Source organism: Girardinichthys multiradiatus, chromosome 10 (genome assembly GCF_021462225.1).
Source record: "Girardinichthys multiradiatus isolate DD_20200921_A chromosome 10, DD_fGirMul_XY1, whole genome shotgun sequence".
NCBI lineage: Eukaryota > Metazoa > Chordata > Actinopteri > Cyprinodontiformes > Goodeidae > Girardinichthys > Girardinichthys multiradiatus.
This window is the reverse complement of record NC_061803.1, coordinates 14,736,893-14,760,001: the sequence shown is the minus strand read 5'-3', so window position 1 is coordinate 14,760,001 and position 23,109 is coordinate 14,736,893. Positions and strand designations below refer to the sequence as shown.

Sequence of the window (23,109 nt, the reverse complement as noted above, 5' to 3'; positions counted from 1 at the left end):
TTGATTTCACACCCTCCAAAGTACCAAGTACGGAACCACTTTAGCTTTAAAGGGTAAATATTTCCAAGCATCAGAAGAAATCGCCTTGAGTACTCCTAATCAATAGTTAGATTCAGAGTCGGAGGCCTTCACGTTTGCTAAGATCATACGCCGAGTCACTCAAACCCACTGTTCTGCTTAATTACATTATCCACTTTCATCTTTTATTCTACTATACACTGTAATATTATCTTGTTGCACAAGTAACCCGCCTGAGCATTACCTTATGTTTATTCAAATATAAAATCTAAAAACAAATGTCAAGAAAAACAAACTAAAAAGTAATGAGACTAGATTTCATAAAATCATACTTTTTGCCAAACCTTTCCAAAAAACAAAAGATTACCTGTGCGAATATCATGCCCAATGCCTTCCACAGAGATGGTGGCGTTGGAAATTCCTCGTCCTTGTAGGTCCCTGACTACACCTTTGATCCCACGATGCACCTGTGAATGGAAAACATGACATAAGTTTACTTTACCAAGCACCTGGTGTGCAAAGTTTAAGTTTGTTTCATTGTGATTGTATTCAGATTTTATGATGCTGTGATCTTTAGTAAAGAAAGATCATAGCATAATATATTGCTCCTCTACATGCAGCATCAATATTTATTTAAAAACTGAGTCACGGCAGGATTGGGGTTCCTCTGAAGATTGTATTTCCAAAGCGAATAAACAATGAGTTTTGTTTTTATTTGTTTGTTCATTTTGTTTAGAATTAGAATCCTGTTATGCCTAATTCTCATCTTTAAAACTTCTATGATATATAATCGTTGAAAGGGGAAAAGCCTCATGCTTTTATGTTTTTTTCTGAGTAAAGAAATTTCAAGGCAAAGTGACCGTCCGTCCGTCCGTCCGTCCCTCCCTCACTCCCTCCCTCCCTCCCTCCCACCTAAAAATCGTAAAAGTGTGGCACCACTTGGTGGACAGCTATGTCTAGTTACGTTGGTAACTAGACATAGCTGTTCACCTAAACTGACCAAAACAGGATGGCCAATGAGAGCTTTAAATAGGAAGTAGCCAAATGTCCTGTGTTATCTCTGGAGGAGCTGCAGAGATTCACACCTCAGGTGGGACAATTTGTTAACAGGACAACCATTAGTTGTGAGGATGGTGCTGGCAGCGTCGTGCTCTGAGGATACTTTTTTTTAGCAGAGAGATTTAAGCTAATCAGAGCTTATGGGGGGTAGGGCTGAAGCTTACAGGACAATACTGGAAGAAAACCTGCAAAAGTGTAAAGATTAGGGCAGAGGTTCAACTTCGAGCAGAATAATGACCCCAAATATAGAGCCAGAACTACAATTGAATTGAATGGTTTAGATCACAGCATATTGTCTTTTAGAATGGTCAAAGTCCCACCCTAAATCCAATTGAGAAAATGTGGCAAGAACTGAAAATTACTGCTCTCTAAATAATTTGACTGAGCTAGAGGTATTTTCAAAAGAGGACGGCATGAATATCTTAGTCTCTGAAAGTGCATAGGGGTCTGAATTGACTCCGTACCTGCTCCATGAAAACAAGAAGAGACTCTCGATTGTTCTCCCACTCCTCTGGCAGCTCGCTTTCATGGGGGAATTTGTCACAACCCACATACATTGACAGCTCAAAGCAGTTGGTGTGCAGGTAGCTGAAATCATTCATACCTGCCAGCAAAAATACACACATATCTGGTAAGTATCCGAATGCTCACATATAGGCTAAAACTATGATGATTAATTAAGCTAGAAAATTTATTTGAACTTTTTGTCTTCTCTGTTCTGTCTATTTTGTTTGTTTGAGTTGTTAGATGACACTTCAGGCTAGAATCTAAAAATAGAATTACAGTACTGCAGATGCTCTCATGTCTGCTCCACAAGAAATGGCTCAGAGGCTGCACGTGGAGCTGAAAAAAGCCCTTCATAACACTGTGTAATGATTAGTGACAAAACCCGCTGCCGGATATGGACACTAACTGCCGGCCGCAGTGTGCCAGGATGCCCCGTTGATGGTTCCGTCCTCCTTAGCGAAGTCTTCTGTGTGACAGACCCGTCGGCTGGCATCAGTCATCAAGCGGTGGGTGGAGGCGTAGGAGAAGGCCAGCCAGCGGAAGACGTGTTCGTCATAGGTGGGGGTCTGCTCCCTGGTCACCCCCTGGGAGCGGGTTCTGTCATATGGGAAGGTCACCACCAGCTCGCCTCCCTGGAGGTTTCCACCCAGCACAAAGGGCATTTTCTCCATCCATGCTATCAGCGCTCGTGTCTCCAAGGCAACCTGTAAGGGGGGCACACAAGAGGCATGGATAATGTAATTAGTACAATAAGCTAAGCACTGTGATTGCTAATTTAACTCCCTCATGCTAAAATTATCTGTGCTCTCAAGGGGGATTGATAAAGCTATCAAAAAGGCTGTTTACACAATTCACGCTGCATAAGCTTGTAAAGAGTAATTATTCTAATAGGCAAATGTTTACACCGAACAAACATTTGCATTCAACTTAGAGGAATTTCCCATGTTGTTGGGGCTCAAGACAAGTAATGAAACCAACATTCCTCTCTGTGAGCACTACCAGTCAGTGGGGCAAACAAGGATAGGATTTACAGTTCTCTGTGCACAGTTGGGAATCCCAGCTCTGCAGCTGGAGCAGCTATTCTGAAAGCTTAGTGTGACTCATCCATGGCTCGCGCTAACGTCAAAACACTCATGAGGGTGAGCTTTTAATAGCCCACTCGGTGTATTTCAGCTCATGGCCTCTTCGTCATACAAAGCAAACTCATCATCTGCTTCTCCCAAAATAGACAAGTGCTGATGGGCCCTTGTGACTGCTTTACCCTTTTCAAACAGTTGATGGTCTCCACTGTGAGATATGTTTGTTTATCTGGAAGATAAAGAAGCAGGAAAAGAACACAATGCTATCCTTGGGTGAGCTCTACACACACACACACACACACACACACACGTGTGTATATATATATATATATATATATATATATATATATATATATATATATATATATATATATATATATATAGTGATGGTTAGAAATAAAGATTTGAGCTGAACCACTGAGAAGTCTCACTCGTTACACTGTTCCTTTGGCTAAATTGCTTGTCATCAGATCGCAGCTAAAGTACCACAGTGAAATTTTCTCTGTATGAAAAGATATACCACTGCCAATCTCCCACCTGTTGCTGTATATCTGAACACCAAACGGTTGGATGAAAAATGGCTCCTTTGCCTTTTCCTCATGTACTAGAAATACATATTTTGCTGTTTGGAAATATTTCCAATCTCAGCAATTTTGTGGAACTTATCACTGCTATTGAGATAATACAACTTTAAAACCACTGTTATTAAGCTACAAGCGGACTTGCAAGCAGGTTTAAATAAAAACAATTAGATCATTCAGTTTAATTCAGTTCAATTCAGTACAGTTTAAGAAGACTTTTTATTAATTACAGAAATAAAACATCCTGTTAAACCTGCTTGTTAAATATTTGTGTTAATACCTTGATACATGAAACCATGGCATCATCACTCAAGAATATACTGTAAGAATCTCTTACTGGCCTATTTCTTGATTACAAGGTTTTAAACTCAAGACAGTGCAAAATAAAAAGCAAAACTAGCTCTAAATTAGTGGTGTAGCATATATGACGATAATGACAAAAATGTTGCTGGTCAATGTGTTTCAGAATCCCAGTCAGAAGTTGGTTTGTGATGGGGTTATACAAGCAAATAAAATGAGTATGTCAGTGTTCAGAGTTGGTTGGAACCAAAATGCAAGCAAGCACTAGGGTGCCACATGGTGCAATTTAATCTTCTTTCTTCTTTAATAATAATAAACGAAGGCTTTACAGGAATTATCAAACATCGACAAGGAACCAGGAGACATCAGGAAGACAACATGTGAGAAACATAAGGAACCAGCGAGGAGTAAAGCAAAGAACCAAACTAATTTACAGGGAAGGAGCTGTGTGAACCAATGGGAATGCTTATAGGTGTGCTGGCCAGGTGAAGGAAACTGAGTTAATGGAGGTTGCTATGGTGACAAATGCTGAGGAACGCAGGGACACGGGGAACTAGACTAGACTGAAAACATAAACAAACTAGAAACCAGGAAGCTGGAAGCTGGACACTGAGTAGGGAAGAGACAACAAATACTGAACTCACTGGGGGTGAGCAGAGAAAGCGAAGATTTAAAATAAATAATAACTAAAACATAAGCAATAAGTGGAAACTAAGCCTAGCAGGAACAAATAACCAAATACTGATAACTGCCAGAGAATAAGTAAACAGAAGGGACTAACCGAGAGAACTATACTAGAACTAAGGCTGAGGAGAATTACTAATTTTAAGGGAACCAAACACTGAGTAAAAAACTAAACGGGATCTAAGGACAAGGAAGGAACTAACAAACTAGTGGGGCGGAAAAGCAGAAGAACTAATAAACAAGAACGCAGCAAGGACCTAACCAACAGTAAAATAAACACGAGAGTACCAGGTAAGACACTAACTAACCAAAGAAGGGAAATAAACAAAGAGAACTGTATAAATAATAAACCTGAGGAAGAACAGTTCCAAAGAATAAACAACTGAGCAAAATAATAACCAAAGAAACCAAATGACAAGGGGAAAGTGAACTACTAACTAAGAGGCAGCAGTGTATACAATGCTAAAACACCAGGACAACAAAAGGAATAAATAAACACAACTTCTAAACCAAAGGAACAGAAACACTTAACAGAAAAAGTAAAAAAAAAAACACAATAACCAAAATGGCAGATCCTGACAGAGTAGCTATTTTCATGTGTATAATCTGTGCCAGTCTGTGTCATACCCTTTTCCTCACCAGCCTGCAGTGGCACCTACTTGCAACTAAGATAGCTTTGCAATACATGCTTCAAATCAGCTGCTCGGGGGAGCATAAATAATTTGAAATGTTGAAATTTTAAATATAATTTACAGTACAGCACAGACAATCAGTACGGCTTACTGAGGCATTCTTGGACAGGTACCACTCTGGGGTGGGGATGTGGTGGGTGAGCATTTTGCGAGGAATCCACTTCTTTGCCTCAGCCTCCCAGAGAATGGAATTGAGATCTGGAAAGTTGTGGTGGATATCTATGCCATCATTAGTCCATCGACCAAGAGACCAGCCACTGAGCTCCGAGCCCTGGATCAAAGAGTACATGGAGATAATGGTGGATAAAGTGAAATGTGTGTCGTAAGGTTCATCCAAGCCAGGCGAAGCAGATGTGTCAGTGTCTGATACAGGAGGTGCACTGATCACATTGGGATGCATTATACTTGTTCATACAAAGGAAGCATTTGGTAAAAAGAGACAAAAAAGACATTTAGATCTATCATGGGACACAAAGCCATGCTTTCAAAACCCAAATGTTTCGTCAGTCAGGTGACCAGGACTGAAAATGTTTAATAATGGCGACAAAAAAATAGCTTAAAGCTGCTTTCCTTCCAGTGGAACGTAGAAACTGAGACAGACCTACACAAAATCACCTTTTATATATTGGTTGTTATGCAATTTATTTTGACTGAATATAGCTTCTTTGTATTCAAAGTAGCAAATAGCATTTGTATATATCAAATTATTGCATAAGTGTTTAGTTTCAGTAACACTTCTCACATTTTGCCATATGAAAATCAAAAACTGTTTTATTGGGATTCACAATATGTGGCAGATCAACAGAAACTAGTGAATGTTTGGTATTTAAAAGGAAACAAACAAATCTGAGGTTTACTGTGCATTTGTATTCAGCCGCCCTGAGTCATTCCTTTATAGAAACACATCTCTACCAGATTTAAATAACTAGTCTGATTTTTTTCTCCATTTAATGCATAGGTGAATTAATTAGATTAAACTGGTTAATCCATTTTAATGCTGTGCATTACTAGTGAGTACAGGCTGTTAGCAGAATCAGTTGTAGGATACATACTCGGTTTGTTCTCATCCTTAATCTTTAAATGAAATCTATGTGACCACATTAATGAAAGCCACTGCTCTGGAGCTATGACTTATTTAATCATGGCCTACTACTAATTTAACTAAAACATGTTTCAGTGTTAAATTATAGCAGACAAAGCCCAGATGTAGTCGTTCTTCACTTCACGTATTCCATTGTATCATTTATGATCCAATTCACAGATTCACTCACAGCAGACCCACCAATTAAACACACACAGCCATATTCTCACCACAGACCAGTAAATTAAATGAGGTCACTAATGGCTGTCTTGTAGACGTACCACTTCAAAGGCTTTCTCGTATCCATCAGGGTTGACAGATGGCAGTAGGTGGATTCTGGTCTCCTCCACCAGGTGACGTATCCGCTGGTTGCCAGATAGATATTCCAGACACATGAACTGCATGAGCAGGAGGAGGAGCTCTCGTCCCAAAACCTCATTTCCATGTGAACCTGCTGTGTAACGAAACTCCGGTTCACCTGGTCAACAGAATCACAGGAGAAGAGCAAAGAGGAAAAGATAGCTGGACAGCACTTACGACAACCTGAGCATAATATGTTCATGCAATATATTTAAACTTTTTATGTTTTGTTTTTTTTTTCCATCGAACACATCTCACCAATTAAGGCATAATTTGGCATTAAAAGCACTCACCAACTTCATGTTCGCCAGGGTTGTCGGAGATCTCTATGGCGTACAGTTTGAGACCACTTTGGGATTTTCCTATGTTATAAATCCGTGTGATGTTGGGGCACATTTCATTGACCACTTTCATTAGCTATGGAAGATAAATCATGAAGCATTAGTCCCTCACAAATTCTACAAAAAATAATCCAAGACCCTGGCACTCTAATGTGGAAAACCCTTCCTTGTCAAGTTGAGCTGAGATACTACACAGGCAAGTAGCAATTAATAAATCATAGTTCATTCATATGGCACATTTCAAAACATTTTTTACTGCAGTGCTATACAAAGACTAAGCATAAAACAACACTTGTGTGAAATCAATAAAAATACAATAAAATATCACAGAAATGAAATAAGTAAACTAAAGAAAAGTCCAGATTTTCTGCAGAATTAGTTAAGAAAAACAATTAAAAATAAATGCTCTAGCTGGCATAGGTGGGTTCTTTAATAGAGTGAAGACCACCACCAAAAAGTCTCTGTCAACTCAAAGATTTTGCATGGGAATAGGGTGTTGCTAGTGCTTAAGCAATAACCCTGCAGGAACCAGATTTCCACCTATTTCTGTTTTAATACATGCTAGTGTTAAGAATAATACAATGTTCGTAAGCATTGCAATCCATGAGTTCATTGTTCTGTGGATGCTTTTCAAATGATTGAAAATAAAAAGCAATATTAACTCTTATCTAATGCTTGAAAAGATATTTGACTGATATTCTCTCAGAATATAACAAAACTATGATAAAAATGAGCAGCTGTTATTTCTTTGTTTGAGAGACATTCCATTAATCAGCAGGGGATCAAATACAGTGCCTTACAAAAGTATTAATACCGTTTGAACTTTGTTACATAGTTTCAAGTTATGGCCATAGACTTCAAGGCATTTTATTAGATTTTTATGTGACAAATCAATATAATGTAGTGCTTTACTGTGAGATGAAGGGAAAAGGATACATTTTTTTTTAAGGATTTTTACAAATACAAATTGGAAAGGTGTGTAATGCATATATATTAGGACCCTTTTAATCTGATTCCACTGGCATACAGTGCTGTGAAAATGTATTTACTCCATTACACATTCCCTTTTTTCCTTTTTCACACTTAAATGTTTCAGATCATGAATCAAATGTTATTATCAGACAATTGCAAACTGTGTAAATAGAAATAGCAGTTTTCAAATGATGATTTACAGGGGTTGGACAATGAAATTGAAACACCTGTCATTTTAGTGTGGGAGGTTTCATGGCTAAATTGGACCAGCCTGGTAGCCAGTTTTCATTGATTGCACATTGCACCAGTAAGAGCAGAGTGTGAAGGTTCAATTAGCAGGGTAAGAGTACAGTTTTGCTCAAAATATTGAAATGCACACAACATTATGGGTGACATACCAGAGTTCAAAAGAGGACAAATTGTTGGTGCACGTCTTGCTGGCGCATCTGTGACCAAGACAGCAAGTCTTTTTGATGTATCAAGAGCCACGGTATCCAGGGTAATGTCAGCATACCACCAAGAAGGACGAACCACATCCAACAGCATTAACTGTGGATGCAAGAGGAAGCTGTCTGAAAGGGATGTTCGGGTGCTAACCCGGATTGTATCCAAAAAACATAAAACCACGGCTGCCCAAATCACGGCAGAATTAAATGTGCACCTCAACTCTCCTGTTTCCACCAGAACTGTCCGTCGGGAGCTCCACAGGGTCAATATACACGGCCGGGCTGCTATAACCAAACCTTTGGTTACTCGTGCCAATGCCAAACGTCGGTTTCAATGGTGCAAGGAGCGCAAATCTTGGGCTGTGGACAATGTGAAACATGTATTGTTCTCTGATGAGTCCACCTTTACTGTTTTCCCCACATCCGGGAGAGTTACGGTGTGGAGAAGCCCCAAAGAAGCGTACCACCCAGACTGTTGCATGCCCAGAGTGAAGCATGGGGGTGCATCAGTGATGGTTTGGGCTGCCATATCATGGCATTCCCTTGGCCCAATACTTGTGCTAGATGGGCGCGTCACTGCCAAGGACTACCGAACCATTCTTGAGGACCATGTGCATCCAGTGGTTCAAACATTGTATCCTCAAGGCAGTGCACCAATACACACAGCAAGACTGGTGAAAGATTGGTTTGATGAATATGAAAGTGAAGTTGAACATCTCCCATGGCCTGCACAGTCACCAGATCTAAATATTATTGAGCCACTTTGGGGTGTTTTGGAGGAGCGAGTCAGGAAACGTTTTCCTCCATCAGTATCACGTAGTGACCTGGCCACTATCCTGCAAGAAGAATGGCTTAAAATCCCTCTGACCACTGTGCAGGACTTGTATATGTCATTCCCAAGACGAATTGACGATGTATTGGCCGCAAATGGAGGCCCTACACCATACTAATAAATTATTGTGGTCTAAAACCAGGTGTTTCAGTTTCATTGTCCAACCCCTGTAATTTATTAATGGCTAAACCTATCCGAATGTTGTAATAGACTGCCCCTTTTTTAAATGATGAATTAACTGTCAACAATTTAATTTTTCTTTTTTTTGTTTAACTTTAGTAGTCACACCCAGGTATGTCTGTCAGACATGTAGAATCAAGGAATCACTCAAACAGAACATGTCTGAAAGCATGAAGTAGGCTGATAGATCTCAAAAAGCAACACATCATTCCTCATCCTGAAAAACATATTAAACCAAGTTATTGATATCTATCATTTTGGAAAACACACTGAGACCCAATATCCACAAATGGAGAAAACATGGAACAGTGGTGAAGCTTCCTGGGAGTGGCTGGCCAACCAAAATTACATTAAGAGTAGATTAAGGACTCCTCCAAGAGGTCACAAAAGAACACACACCATCTAAAGTCCTACAGACCCCACTTGCCTCAGTTAAGGTCAGAGTTTATAATTACCAATACGAAAATATTGTTCTGTCTTTTCACATTTTGCTACTAGAACAAAAATGTCAAACAACAGATGTACTTTTTAAGGAAGAGATAGCTTTTATTATCTCATCTTAAATGATTACCTTTTTTATAAATGTTTTATCAAAACTGTTTTGTATCACTGGCACTCTGGTATCGTATCACCGGTACAGTATTTTGTCTCTGACCAATAGAACCAGGTAAGTTGGCCAACGTTCCCAGCAAAAATTCAGGAAGGATCCCGGACCAGCATGTGGCCCCTAAAAAAAGGAAAGTGCCGAGGAAAGCAACCTCTGTTATGTTACGTTCAGACTATTCTCTCTTTAAATATTTCCAACTTCTTCCTTGAGGTCCTTGGTATAAAGTGAAGAGACACGGAGTCTCTTTAGAACCTACTTCTATTGTTAAGCTTACTAATATCAGACCATCAGCACTGTTGCTCCATGACCTCACAATGCACTGGTTTGATGCTCACAGATCAGACGGGGATTGTTCAGCTCTGTTTTCATTTTAGTGTGATGAATGTGTGGCATTGTGAATTGTTTTCTATATTGTTTGGACATGCTGTAAATAATTTTTTCATTGGGGACAATAAAATTACCATTAATCATTGATTGAAAGAGACTTGGCAAACAGGGAATACAGGTCCTTCTCAAAATATTAGCACATTGTGATAAAGTTCATTATTTTCCATAATGTAATGATGAAAATTTAACATTCATATATTTTAGATTCATTGCACACTAACTGAAATATTTCAGGTCTTTTATTGTCTTAATACGGATGATTTTGGCATACAGCTCATGAAAACCCAAAATTCCTATCTCACAAAATTAGCATATTTCATCCGACCAATAAAAGAAAAGTGTTTTTAATACAAAAAATGTCAACCTTCAAATAATCATGTACAGTTATGCACTCAATACTTGGTCGGGAATTCTTTGGCAGAAATGACTGCTTCAATGTGGCGTGGCATGGAGGCAATCAGCCTGTGGCACTGCTGAGGTCTTATGGAGGCCCAGGATGCTTCGATAGCGGCCTTTAGCTCATCCAGAGTGTTGGGTCTTGAGTCTCTCAACGTTCTCTTCACAATATCCCACAGATTCTCTATGGGGTTCAGGTCAGGAGAGTTGGCAGGCCAATTGAGCACAGTGATACCATGGTCAGTAAACCATTTACCAGTGGTTTTGGCACTGTGAGCAGGTGCCAGGTCGTGCTGAAAAATGAAATCTTCATCTCCATAAAGCTTTTCAGCAGATGGAAGCATGAAGTGCTCCAAAATCTCCTGATAGCTCGCTGCATTGACCCTGCCCTTGATAAAACACAGTGGACCAACACCAGCAGCTGACACGGCACCCCAGACCATCACTGACTGTGGGTACTTGACACTGGACTTCTGGCATTTTGGCATTTCCTTCTCCCCAGTCTTCCTCCAGACTCTGGCACCTTGATTTCCAAATGACATGCAGAATTTGCTTTCATCCGAAAAAAGTACTTTGGACCACTGAGCAACAGTCCAGTGCTGCTTCTCTGTAGCCCAGGTCAGGCGCTTCTGCCGCTGTTACTGGTTCAAAAGTGGCTTGACCTGGGGAATGCGGCACCTGTAGCCCATTTCTTGGACACGCCTGTGCACGGTGGCTCTGGATGTTTCTATTCCAGACTCAGTCCACTGCTTCCGCAGGTCCCCCAAGGTCTGGAATCGGCCCTTCTCCACAATCTTCCTCAGGGTCCGGTCACCTCTTCTCGTTGTGCAGCGTTTTCTGCCACACTTTTTCCTTCCCACAGACTTCCCACTGAGGTGCCTTGATACAGCACTCTGGGAACAGCCTATTCGTTCAGAAATTTCTTTCTGTGTCTTACCCTCTTGCTTGAGGGTGTCAATAGTGGCCTTCTGGACAGCAGTCAGGTCGGCAGTCTTACCCATGATTGGGGTTTTGAGTGATGAACCAGGCTGGGAGTTTTAAAGGCCTCGGGAATCTTTTGCAGGTGTTTAGAGTTAACTCGTTGATTCAGATGATTAGGTTCATAGCTCGTTTAGAGACCCTTTTAATGATATGCTAATTTTGTGAGATAGGAATTTGGGGTTTTCATGAGCTGTATGCCAAAATCATCCGTATTAAGACAATAAAAGACCTGAAATATTTCAGTTAGTGTGCAATGAATCTAAAATATATGAATGTTAAATTTTCATCATGACATTATGGAAAATAATGAACTTTATCACAATATGCTAATATTTTGAGAAGGACCTGTACATGCATGCATCATGTGAAAGAGTCTGATACATGAGTAATTCAAACAAAAATTAACAAATCTGATTAATCTGAAGATGGTTTGATTTTCTTGCTGCATTTCTTTTTACTAATAACTTAAATAGTGGGTGCTTCAGCAAAATAAGCACCACATTATTGGAACCTTCAGTGACAATATTGTTAAAGCTGTGACACGGAACTTATTTAGTTTCCCTGCAGCCAGCTTTGAAGAGGCAGCCAAAGCAATTATGAAGACAGGCTCAAACAGGACCTGATTAAAATAGCAACAATTATCATTTATGCACATGGCTGTCAGTGGTCACACAAAGTACAGCGGCAGGAAAAAGACCAACCAGCTGTTAGATGAAGCTGCTGCATCCATGGCCACAGCTGCTGCTGATGTGGTTAGCCAGTCAGGTGTGACTGGGTTTTAATTAAGTGCAGGTTAAATCTTCACTTCACTGAGCAAGTAAATCACTAAACAAATGTCAGATTTGTCAATCCGATATAAGATTACAAAACAGGGCTGAGAGTCTTGCTCTCACTCTAATAAAGCAGGGAACTCCTTTGATAAATATACCCAGAATCAATACAAAGTATCCTGTATTTTATGAGCTATATTTCCTGGCTTGCTTTATTACACGAGTGTGTTTTTTCTCATACATACATATCAAACTTGAGCTAGAAAATGTGCTTGTTTAACTCTGGTTATGTATGCCTCTGATACCAATAAAAGACCTAACTTCTTGGATGCACTGTGTGAATAATATGAATACAATATATTCCACTTTGAAGAATGTCGGGGAAATTTATTTTCCTCATTCAGTGACAGGGTATTCCCAAGGCCAGTATGGTTGCGGTCTAAGAAAAGAACAACCCTTATGAAGCATAGGGAATATATTTTACACTCTATTACTCTCTTGGGGCTTGTATAAATATGTGAGACTTGAAAATGTCTGTTATTAAACTATTAGGACTTCTGCGTACTGTATTGGGGAGAGTCACGCTCCTTGGTGCCTAGACAAAAAGCAAAATGGCAAGGGTAAAAAAGCTTTTGAAAAGGAGGTTTTAAAAACAGTCCTCTCTTTTCTTTGTAAGGTCAAATTGAGCCTAGGCACAAAGTGGAACACATTAGCCATAAAGGGTAAAAAGAGAAAAGCAAAGTCCATTAATACACTTTGATATTTCTGCAGAAGCATTTTAGGGAGTTGAATCAGAAAACAAGCTACTATTTTACAATAAGCTGTCCAATATCTAAAGAATATTTCCTATTAGTATGGTAAACAGCAGCCATGAAAGCTTCTTCTCTCAACTACATTACAGATGATTACCATTCACAGTGCTTCTACTATCACAGCCACTCAGCCGAACCATGCACACTGACAAATACAGCTGTCCTCCTTCTTGGTACAAACAAGCGTCTGTTTGCGACAACTATATGAATAAGTAATGACACAACCCCGAAGATTCTTTATGCATTTTTATGCAGCTCCAAGTGCTCGGTTCATTTGTTCTGCTGCCTTCTTTGCTCTTGTAAAGGACATAGCTTGGCTGGCTTCGGCTCACAGTTTCCACACAATGTTTTATTGCTATATGCTCTAGGTCTTTATGCTGAATGGGAAAAAAAATCTTGGTCCTTTTAACAAGGTAATATCTGTTTGCATGGCTTACCTGCCTCATCTCTTTGTAGCTGTGGTGCCTAAAGTCCAAGTCGTCAGTTGTTATGACTTCATTGCGCCTGTGATAATAATTGTTAGGATCTGCAACAAGATTATAAAAAGTTACAGATACTCACTGATCTAGAGAAGTAAATATAATTATTTTTTATTAGGAGTGCTACATCAGCATAGGAAGTGGAGAAAACTTTGGCTACAGCAAGACATTTGTGCATTCTTTGTTTTTTGCAAGTCCAAAACCCAGGTCTGTATACATTTTGGCCCTCAGACATGATTATGATTAAAAGAACAAGACCCCCTACAAAACAGCTGAAATTGGCTTCTTCCATAGGATGACTGGGCTCAGACTTATAGATAAGCTGAGGAGCTTCATCATCTGGTGGAAGCTCAGAATATAACCCCTCATCCTCTGCAATTAAAGGGGTCAGTTGGCATCTGATCAGGTTACCTCTTGGATAACACTCTTTGCAAATCTCATGGACACACACCCCTGGGAGGAGGCCCAGGGTAGAGCCAGAGAATCCTTGAGGGACTATATCAACTTAAAGTAGGTAAGAGGATGTAAGGATGGACGGATGGATGTGACAGGAACATAAAAGCTAGGAAAATAGGACAATATCTTCTTCTGTTGAGGGAACATTTACCGGAGATCATCTAACCTTTAGCAAACATTCCCTCAACTTTCCCTTGTTGCAGGGGTAGCATTTTAATTGCCTTGATATTATCAACATATCATTCATATCATTTAGCCATACACTCTACTGAAATAACACTTTGTAAAAGAAAACTGTGTTTATACAGTATTTTATGCCATTGTTTATGAGTACTTTGTACAATAGGTCCGATTTGTTTACAGCAATCCTTGGATACAGTGTGGTATTGTTACCAACAGAAAGAAAGATATAGTCCATTTTGATTTATCAAACTGGATGACCTACAAATTAAAGCCACAGGTATTTTTTGTGGTAATGTTTCCTCTACAGTCCTGACTCTGAGAAAGCAACATTGGATAAAAAAAATCCCTCTCATTATTCAAGGATTGCACATAAATAACAAAATATTGTCCAGAAACAGTGTCCCAGTTATTAAACAGTGTCAAACTTTCATCCATGCTAATCCTTAGCACAGACAGCCAAATAATAACTCTTCATCATTCGTTTGATTTCTGTCTCTCTTATACAAACCCGTCACCTGGCAAAGGACAGCCAAGGATCTCCATTCTCATACAGATGCTACCACCGTAAAACCATGAGCAGGGGTTGACTCGAATGTACCGAGCAACCACAGGTGATGGAAAGATGTTCTGGATGGGAATTTCTTTTTCCCTGTTGCCGCTGAATATCTACTAAGGCAAACACAGGGTGAATACACAGTCAAGGCGTGAAGGACAAAGGATAAAGCTCTTCATTCAACAACTATAAATGAGCAAACTTAGCCCAATATTGTTGAGGGACATTCATTTCCTCATAATCTTTAAAAACAATTTAAACAGTTCGGATAAAGAACGAATAGTTAACGAAACTTAAAGATTCCTTTCCCAGTTTTCTGCTGAATATTCATGCTTGTGTATGCTATCAATGAACTTTAACACCCTGGGGACTTTATTGGAAATCTCAACACCCACAGATGGAGTTCTTCTTTGTACCTTTGTGGTATTTTAAAAGGCCAATATAATAGACTGACATTTGGCACAAAGGATGAGTGGGTGGGAAAGCTTGTAGGAGAGGCTTAACTACTATAGGTGGTTTAATCACCCACACTGATATCAACTGCCACAGTGTTGCAAGAAAAAATATTAATTTACTGGCTTGCGAGTCAAAGTAGTGACTAAAAGCTCTGATTATATTCAAAAAGGCCCGATTTGGTTCACCAGCAACAGAATTGACAGAAACGTTCTCAGTGACATTCTGCAGGCAAGGTGATATTCCTGTCCATTCAGTTGTATAAAGTCTCTCATTAGAGAGAAAAAACAAACAGTTCCCATCTGCTGGAGCAACATTTATATTCACTATTACCTCACAGTTCATTAAGCTTGGAAATAAGCAGGCATTTACATCTTCCCCTGTAATTATTTTCCAGCAAGAATTCATTTTTCTATTTGGTCCAATCAGCCGAAGACATAGAAAGCAAGTCTCCATATGTAGCTAGTTAACAAGGAAAAACAACAACAACATCAGTGCAAATGTTTACAGTTTCCTTCAGTTTGTATACTCCAAGTTAGAATAATTATTTTTATGTTTTTATTATTACTCACCAAGTCCACCGAGCCATTCTTAAGGGTTATCCAGGTATGACTGTCGTTGCTACCCATGACCTTGTAGGATGTCACCCAATCGCTTCTGTTAACATTGTAGGAAAATGAGGGCATTAGACAAAAAAAAATCTATTACTAAGACTAAGGTAACTGGGGAAGATGCCCCCAAGGTGACCTTTTAATTAAGGCATACATTCAGATATGTTTAAAGTATGAAGTGAAAGTCGGTTTTCTTTTGACACCTGGCCTGCCAATTCAGCTATTTTTCTGAGGACTAGAACACATAAAAGAGAAAAAATATGCTGAATTTTCTTTGATCAAGATTCTATTTTTGAATATGAAGAAAATAAAGAAATCACTAGATTATCTATATTTCTGCATCAATGCCTATGTCCATAACATTAATCTTATTTCATTTAACGTTTATCCTATTTTATTAACATGCTGTGGGCTGACGCATTTTATTGAATTGTAGGAGTTCATAGTTTTGATGCATTTAACCTCTTGAAAACTAATGTAGCACATTCGCCTCAAACAACCACACAGCCAAGGTGTATGTATATCTTAAATGCGAGCTGATGCATGTTTAGCACATACCAAGGAACATCATGGAATTACTTTGCCACCATCTACTGTAGTGGTCAGACTTACACTCAATTTATGTGGAATTTACATCATTGTTGTACTGGATACATCAAGTTCTATCTATTTTAAGTGCTATATTCAACAATCTTAGAATCTGGCTGACATAAAAAAAAAAAATAATAATTAACTGGCCTATTCCAATCCCCGGCTGATTGATCTGTGCAACAATGGAATCTAATTTATTCAACAAAAGATACAAAAATATATTGGAATTCCTTTAATTACATTTAAATAACAGCTGGATGTTAAAGAAACATTTTGAAAAAAACTATTTAACTTGTTTTCTTGACAAAATCCGTAAAACACCTGAATTCTCTTTTATACAGTGGTGATATGTATGTTCCGACGAACACCGATGCTGCCATGCTGTACAAACAATGACACTCTTCATTGTGGATACTGTTACTGAGTGAAGAAAAGTTACAGCAACTGCTCTTTTTCTTGTCTTTGTGATGTGGCCTTTCAGCTAATGTAAACAATTAATGACTACTCATCACACAAAGACTAGAAAAAAATAATTTTATTCTGAAATTACAGTTCTTAAAGATAAATTGTAATCATTTGGAGATTGGGAATCAGCCTCAAAATTCTGATCTTAGTAACTGCATTATTGTTTTTATCAATGTTTTTAAATAATCTGTTAAACATTTGCTTCAATTAATATTCATTATTCAAAATGATTTTTTTTCCAGCCCAGATAATTATTTGTCGTAAAAAAAAATATAAAATGTATATAAAAAATCTCATCATTTGCAGTTGGATTCAAAATAACTAAAAAAGCAATAGTAACAGAGAGATCCTGCTATTCAATGATGCAGATGTTTTTTTACAGTCTGATTTATTTTTAAGAAAAGCTGGGAATGATCCAGTCTGCTATTTTTAGTTTTGAACTGTTTAGCTTAACATCATGTTCTCTGTTGGATTATCTTAAGAGAACTAAGCTTGTTTCATCATATTATCTTGAAAACAAAACAAAACAAAAATAGATGGTGAGAAAATTAAGCATTCCTGAGTTTCATCATTTATTCAAGTTAGAGATGATCTACCCATGTAGCTATATTTGACATTGCATTTTTTTCTCTAAGTTGCCAGAATTTGTGTATTGCTTTAAAAATCTGCTCAACTTTGTCCCTGACTTGTGTGCTGTGTTTCTTAGTCTCCACGGTGCTGTTTGTTCATTAATGTTCTTTGACAAACTTCTGAGTTTGTCAGAACAGCTGGATTTCTACTGAGATTAATCTACACACAGGTGGACTCTATTTACTCATTAAGTAACTTCTAATGGTATCTGGTTACCCAAAATACTGCATACATATTCATGCTTCACTTGACCTCAGATATCCTGTTAGTAAAAATAAAGCCATGGTACCAAAATAAAGATGTAAGTAAGTTTAAATCAAAAATGAAAAAGAAGGAAAAAGGAATCGCTTCATGTCGAAGACAGCAAACTAGAGCATTAAACAGACAAATGACCCCCATCGTTCTGGATGAACACTGAGTTCGTCCAGTAGGAATTCCCACTTCTGTTAATTAAAGCCCTCCTATAGATAGAAAGACCCTGAGCTGCCACCACAGACAGCTACATGCCCTACAGAGTTAATTGCAGAAGAAAAGTCTAAGGCTTTGGTGTCTTCTGCACCTTTAGATAGCACTTGCCCTTCAAGGAAAGTCCCAAATATAGCTTAATAAATAATCCTCCTTTAGTCTCAAACTTTATAGCAGTTTCTACTTCCCTTTCCAATTACAGATCTCACAGGCATAAAGTCGTCACTTCAGTGCGATGTTAGTTGAGGACACCAGCAGAGCCAAAGCAGTTATTGCTGTTTTGTGTGAACTAAAGAAGCTTAAAACACAATATGCGTATCCATCGTACTCCCCAGTTCTTCCTATTTTCAAATAATAATAACAATATATTTTATTTAAAACTTAAAGCAACAATTATTCCAACTGCTGCAGAAACAAAGCTCAGAACATGGGGATAGAACTTGTATAGTATACTGTTCTCAACTTGTCAAAAATCTCCTTTCATGCCCATCTTAGTTCCCAGTCCTGCATTCAGTTAGAAAAACAGAGTGAGCTGTAGAGAAGAGAGCATAAATGAGGAACCAGGAGTGGATGGACCACTGCAGGATCTAGAGAAATTGTGTAAAGCGGAATGATCAAAGGTCCTTTTCTTTTATGATTCAACCCTGTGAAATGTTATTGGATGTACCTTAATTGTTGGCATCAAAATTTTTGATGCCAACAATTATGGTACATAGGATTTAATGTACAAATATATTTCTTAGCATGTATAAATACATTTAAATTGCCAGTAATTGTGGATGATGTTTTACTACTAAAGAGAATGTATCTTTCAAAGTACCTTCACAAAGTAAAATATTACCTGACTAAACAGGATCTTTCAAATTATTATTATTTTTTTAATTACTGTTAAATTATTGTGTATCCAAATTACTTTAGAAGTAGTTAATTCATGTTTGTGAAAGTAGTCTGGTCTATGGAAAGTTGAGTGGAAGGAAAAAATATGAAAAACTCACTCCAGATCCAGATTCATCATCAGAGGTTTCTTACTGTGGCTAAGCATAAGAGGGAATGGACTGTTACACAGACAGACAGACAGACAGACAGACAGACAGACAGACAGACATGTTTGATCACTGGACAGAAACTGATAAAGCAACTAAAGGTCAAAGAAAAACTTTAAGAGACCTCAAGAAAACCTTGAAAACTCTTCATCTGGACAACTTTAAAAGAACATCTGACTCTTGAAGCAAATTCTAATTTAATATCCAAAATTTCTTTTTATATTAAAAATGTTATGTGCAACTTTAGAAAACCAGCAGTTGTCTCTAGAAGAGCATGCTTCACATTTGCCCTGCAGTGTTGTGTGATGTGCACCAGGTGCCGTCTCTGCCACCAGCAACACGTTTTGGACTGCAGCTTCAGTGACTTTAACAATAAATTCCCAGCATTATTAGACAGCATTGAACATAGTCATTTTTATTAGTCAATAAAAAAAAAACTTTTACGCTAATATATCTATTTTATAAAGGAAAGTTTGCTCTTTTTAGGTTATGATTCCTTAGGTTTCTGATCTATAAACCTTTACAAGTCTAGAAATTGCCCCACAATTTGTAAAAATATGTGCAGAACAAACAAAATGTAACTTTTTATGTCCCTCTATTTTCCTCCTCATAAAACTTTGCATGCTTCGCAATCTATTTCTCCAGCTATATTTTAATAATGTAGTGACCTTTTGAGACATATGAAAGAGCCGGTCTGCACCCAAATCAATCACATCCGTAAATCCTTAATCCTACAGCGAGAAGATCAGAAATGACTTGTGACAAGGGCACTCATGAGAGAAAGTTCTGCAGCATGTGGGTAGCATTGAAAGCCTTTACCTTGTTTATTTGTGCTGTCCAATTTTCCACAAGGTTTAAAAGGAAAGGCGGAGTCATTTTGTGTTCTGCAGCAATTATTGCCATCCTTTTCCACTCCCAGTGTTCATGTCTCAGTCATTGGGAAACTATAGTATATTTAATGAGATATTTGGCAGTTAGCTGGGTTTTGGTTTTTGTTAGCTTTGTTAATGACATGCAGGTTTTTTGCACAAGTATCCTTTGAGTGTTGCCACATTTTGTGATATTGCAACCAAAGACTTCAATGTGTTTTATTTGGATTATATGTGATAGGGAAAAACGAGATAGTGCATGATTGTAAAATGGAAGGAAAATTATATTTGTTTTTCTTTTTATAATTTTTTACACATACAAAATCTGAGACGTTTAGCATGCATATTTATTATTTTTCTCCTATTCCCCTAAACAAAATTCAGTGCAACCAATTTCTTTCAGAAGTAACCTAGTTTGTAAATATTTTATCAAAACCTCAGAGGTTTGTTAGGGAACATTAGTGAACACACAGCATCATGAATACCAAGGAACACAGCAAATAGGTCATACAAAAGTAGGGGAGATGTTTAAAGCAGGGTCAGGTTGTAAAGCAATATTATTGAAAAACCAGTGGGGCAATGTTTGGAAAGAGCATGGCTCAGTTGTAATCCTACCAATACATGGGTATCCAAAAAAACTGGACAGGATGAGCAAGGAGCACATTAATCAAAGAAACAATCAAGAGGTCCATGTTTACTCTGGAGGACGACAGCTACTACTCTTGCACTATAAAAATCTGACATAGTTTGTGTTGGATAAGGACCCAAGTGGCAACAGGCCATCACAGGAGCAAAGTGGATTTAATGACGAAAAATACACTTACAGGGCACAAAAGAAACACAGGAACCAGGAAGACAACGATGACAACAACAATTATAACAGATGACCACACAATGAAGGCACAGTAAACAGGAACTTAAATACAACTGAGGTGAAAGGAACAACATGGAAAACAGTGGCAAGGAAAAAAAACATTGTTGCCAAAAGAAGTTCCTTCAGCATTTTTTTACAAAGCAATGTAAAAGCAGCAGTAAACATGTGAAAGAAGGTGCTGTGGGCAGATAGGATGAAAAATGCCAAATGACTTGTACAAGCCCAATTCCAGTGAAGTTGGAATGATGTGTAAAATGTGAAAAAAAAACAGAACACAATGATTTGCAAATCCTGTTCAATCTCTGCAATTGAATACACTACAAAGACAAGATATTTATTGTTCAAAATGATAAACTTTATTGTTTTTTTTTTTCTTTTGCAAATATTGACTTATTTTAATTTTGAGGCTTGCAACATGTTCCAAAAAATCTGGAACAGGAGCAACAAAAGTATCAGAGTCTGAGTCTGTGTGTATGTGCAATTCATCTCTCAGGTCTGGAAGCAGTTTTGTTTAACCTTAGGAGCTAAAGTTTCATTAACCTCCGGTTATCACCCTCAATCCAACGGACAAACAAAAAGACTCAATCAACAACTTGAATCCACTCTACGTAGTCTCACTTTCACTAACCCAACAGACTGGTGCTCATACCTACCATGGGTAGAATATGCGTTGAAGTCTCATGTTTCCTCTGCTACAGGACGTTCACCTTTTGAAGCATCCCTAGGTTAACAGCCGCCTTTGTTTTCTGCCATTGAGACAGACATCACAGTTCCCTCGGTCCACCAACACATCCGTCGCTGCAAATCCATATGGAACTCCACCATCCAAACCCTCCAACGAACCGCAGAGCAAAACAAACGATTTGCTGATCGACGACACCGACCTGCCCCGGAATATCAGCCCGGCCAAAAGGTTTGGTTATCAGCACGTGATGTACCATTGAAGTCTATGTCACTAAAACTTTCGTCTCGCTTCATCGGACCTTATGAGATTGAGACAGTGATCAGTCCCCCAGCGGTTCATCTCCACCTACCTGCAAGCCTTCGCATACACCCTACGTTTCATGTAACCCAGATTAAGCCTTGGATCACTAGTGCTTCGTCACTGGGAGCATAAACCGGCTGAGATGCAAAGTTTCGTTGCCATTTCCTGCCTGTCTCACAGGACAGCGCCACGGAGGCACATATCTGGAGCGACAAAAGCTTGCGGGCGAACATTTGCTCCACAAGTCCATTCCCGGAAGAGCTTGAAAGCTGAAAATCTGTCTGATACGAGAAGATCAGGAGATTTATTTGCCGATCGAAGACCACACCGACACCCGGCGCAGGTGGAAACCCACAGAGGTTCTATGTCCAAGGAGATGACTTTTTCTCCTTGTGTAATGCAGTCGACTAACGGTTCATCTTTTCCCCTCCTGGACGGATGAGAAATTATCGTTTTTTCTTTAATTTGATCACAGACGCTTGGTCCCCCTCCCCTCATTTTTCTTCAAACCTGATCCCTCCTAAACCGGTGGAGAGCAGAAATCCACGTCAAAGTAATTTCGTTCTTTTCATATTAAACCGGATAGGTGCATTTAGAGGTGTGGGCAGGATGAGGCATAGTTAAGGTGATTTAGAATCACCAGTAGTTAATCTAAGGTATTAACTTGTTGCATGCAATACCGATTGAATTATATATGCTGAGCTGAGTTTTGAGTTGGTGCGCAAGCGCTGTTGAAATGGGGCGTGTTCATGTTTTGTCCGGCTGATCTCAAATCAGCCAGGAGTTAGAAGTTGGACTTTTGAAAGTTTTTTATTCAAAGCAACTGCAGTCTGGGCCTCGTCTGAACACTCTTTGTTCCAGTTTTATTGCTGGAGATTTTCCACTGAGTTCCCGCCTCAGTGTTTATGACCCTTTGTTAAGATTTGGGACGTTCAGCTGGTTGTGGCTAAAGGGGCGTGGCCCCACCGTTTTATCAGGTGATCGCTGCGATCAAGACATCAGCACAACAGGAGGACATCTCTTTCCATTTTGTCCATAAAACTACTGGTTTGCTCTTCATAGACACTAAATGCGCATATATGTTTTTCTTTTATTATTATTGTTAGGTAGTCATTTTTATTCCCTTTGTGTAGAACGGTGCTTGTTAGTTAGGTGATGGTTTTGGACCAGAATAATTGGATTATCAGGATTATTTGGCTTCAATAAATATTTATAATTAAGAGAAGCATTTGTGCTTATTTCGTACAAGAGTGATTTATCTGTCAAAACAAGGTCGAAGTTCCCCCACCTTTGGTGAAGCAGTTGAATAAACAGTGACAGTTTGTGGTTTGGTTAATAATTTGTAATTATTAAAGAGCTTTGAGCCC

At 38.7% G+C, this 23,109-nt stretch overlaps 1 protein-coding gene across 2 annotated transcripts in view; it reads right to left on the bottom strand.

The window, feature by feature from the left end:
* Positions 1-23,109, bottom strand: part of cpxm2 (carboxypeptidase X (M14 family), member 2) — a 49,641-nt gene that overhangs the window by 5,492 nt on the left and 21,040 nt on the right. The window contains exons 5-14 of one of the 2 annotated variants that reach the window (XM_047376338.1): positions 15,782-15,866; positions 15,543-15,671; positions 14,719-14,869; positions 13,523-13,611; positions 6,655-6,778; positions 6,283-6,479; positions 5,012-5,191; positions 1,991-2,288; positions 1,542-1,681; positions 386-485 (exon numbers count right to left, since the gene is read on the bottom strand). In XM_047376338.1, the coding sequence (XP_047232294.1) occupies positions 386-485; positions 1,542-1,681; positions 1,991-2,288; positions 5,012-5,191; positions 6,283-6,479; positions 6,655-6,778; positions 13,523-13,611; positions 14,719-14,869; positions 15,543-15,671; positions 15,782-15,866 (1,493 nt within the window). The remainder of the gene's footprint in view (positions 1-385; positions 486-1,541; positions 1,682-1,990; positions 2,289-5,011; positions 5,192-6,282; positions 6,480-6,654; positions 6,779-13,522; positions 13,612-14,718; positions 14,870-15,542; positions 15,672-15,781; positions 15,867-23,109) is intronic. The other variant, XM_047376339.1, reaches the window with a different exon arrangement.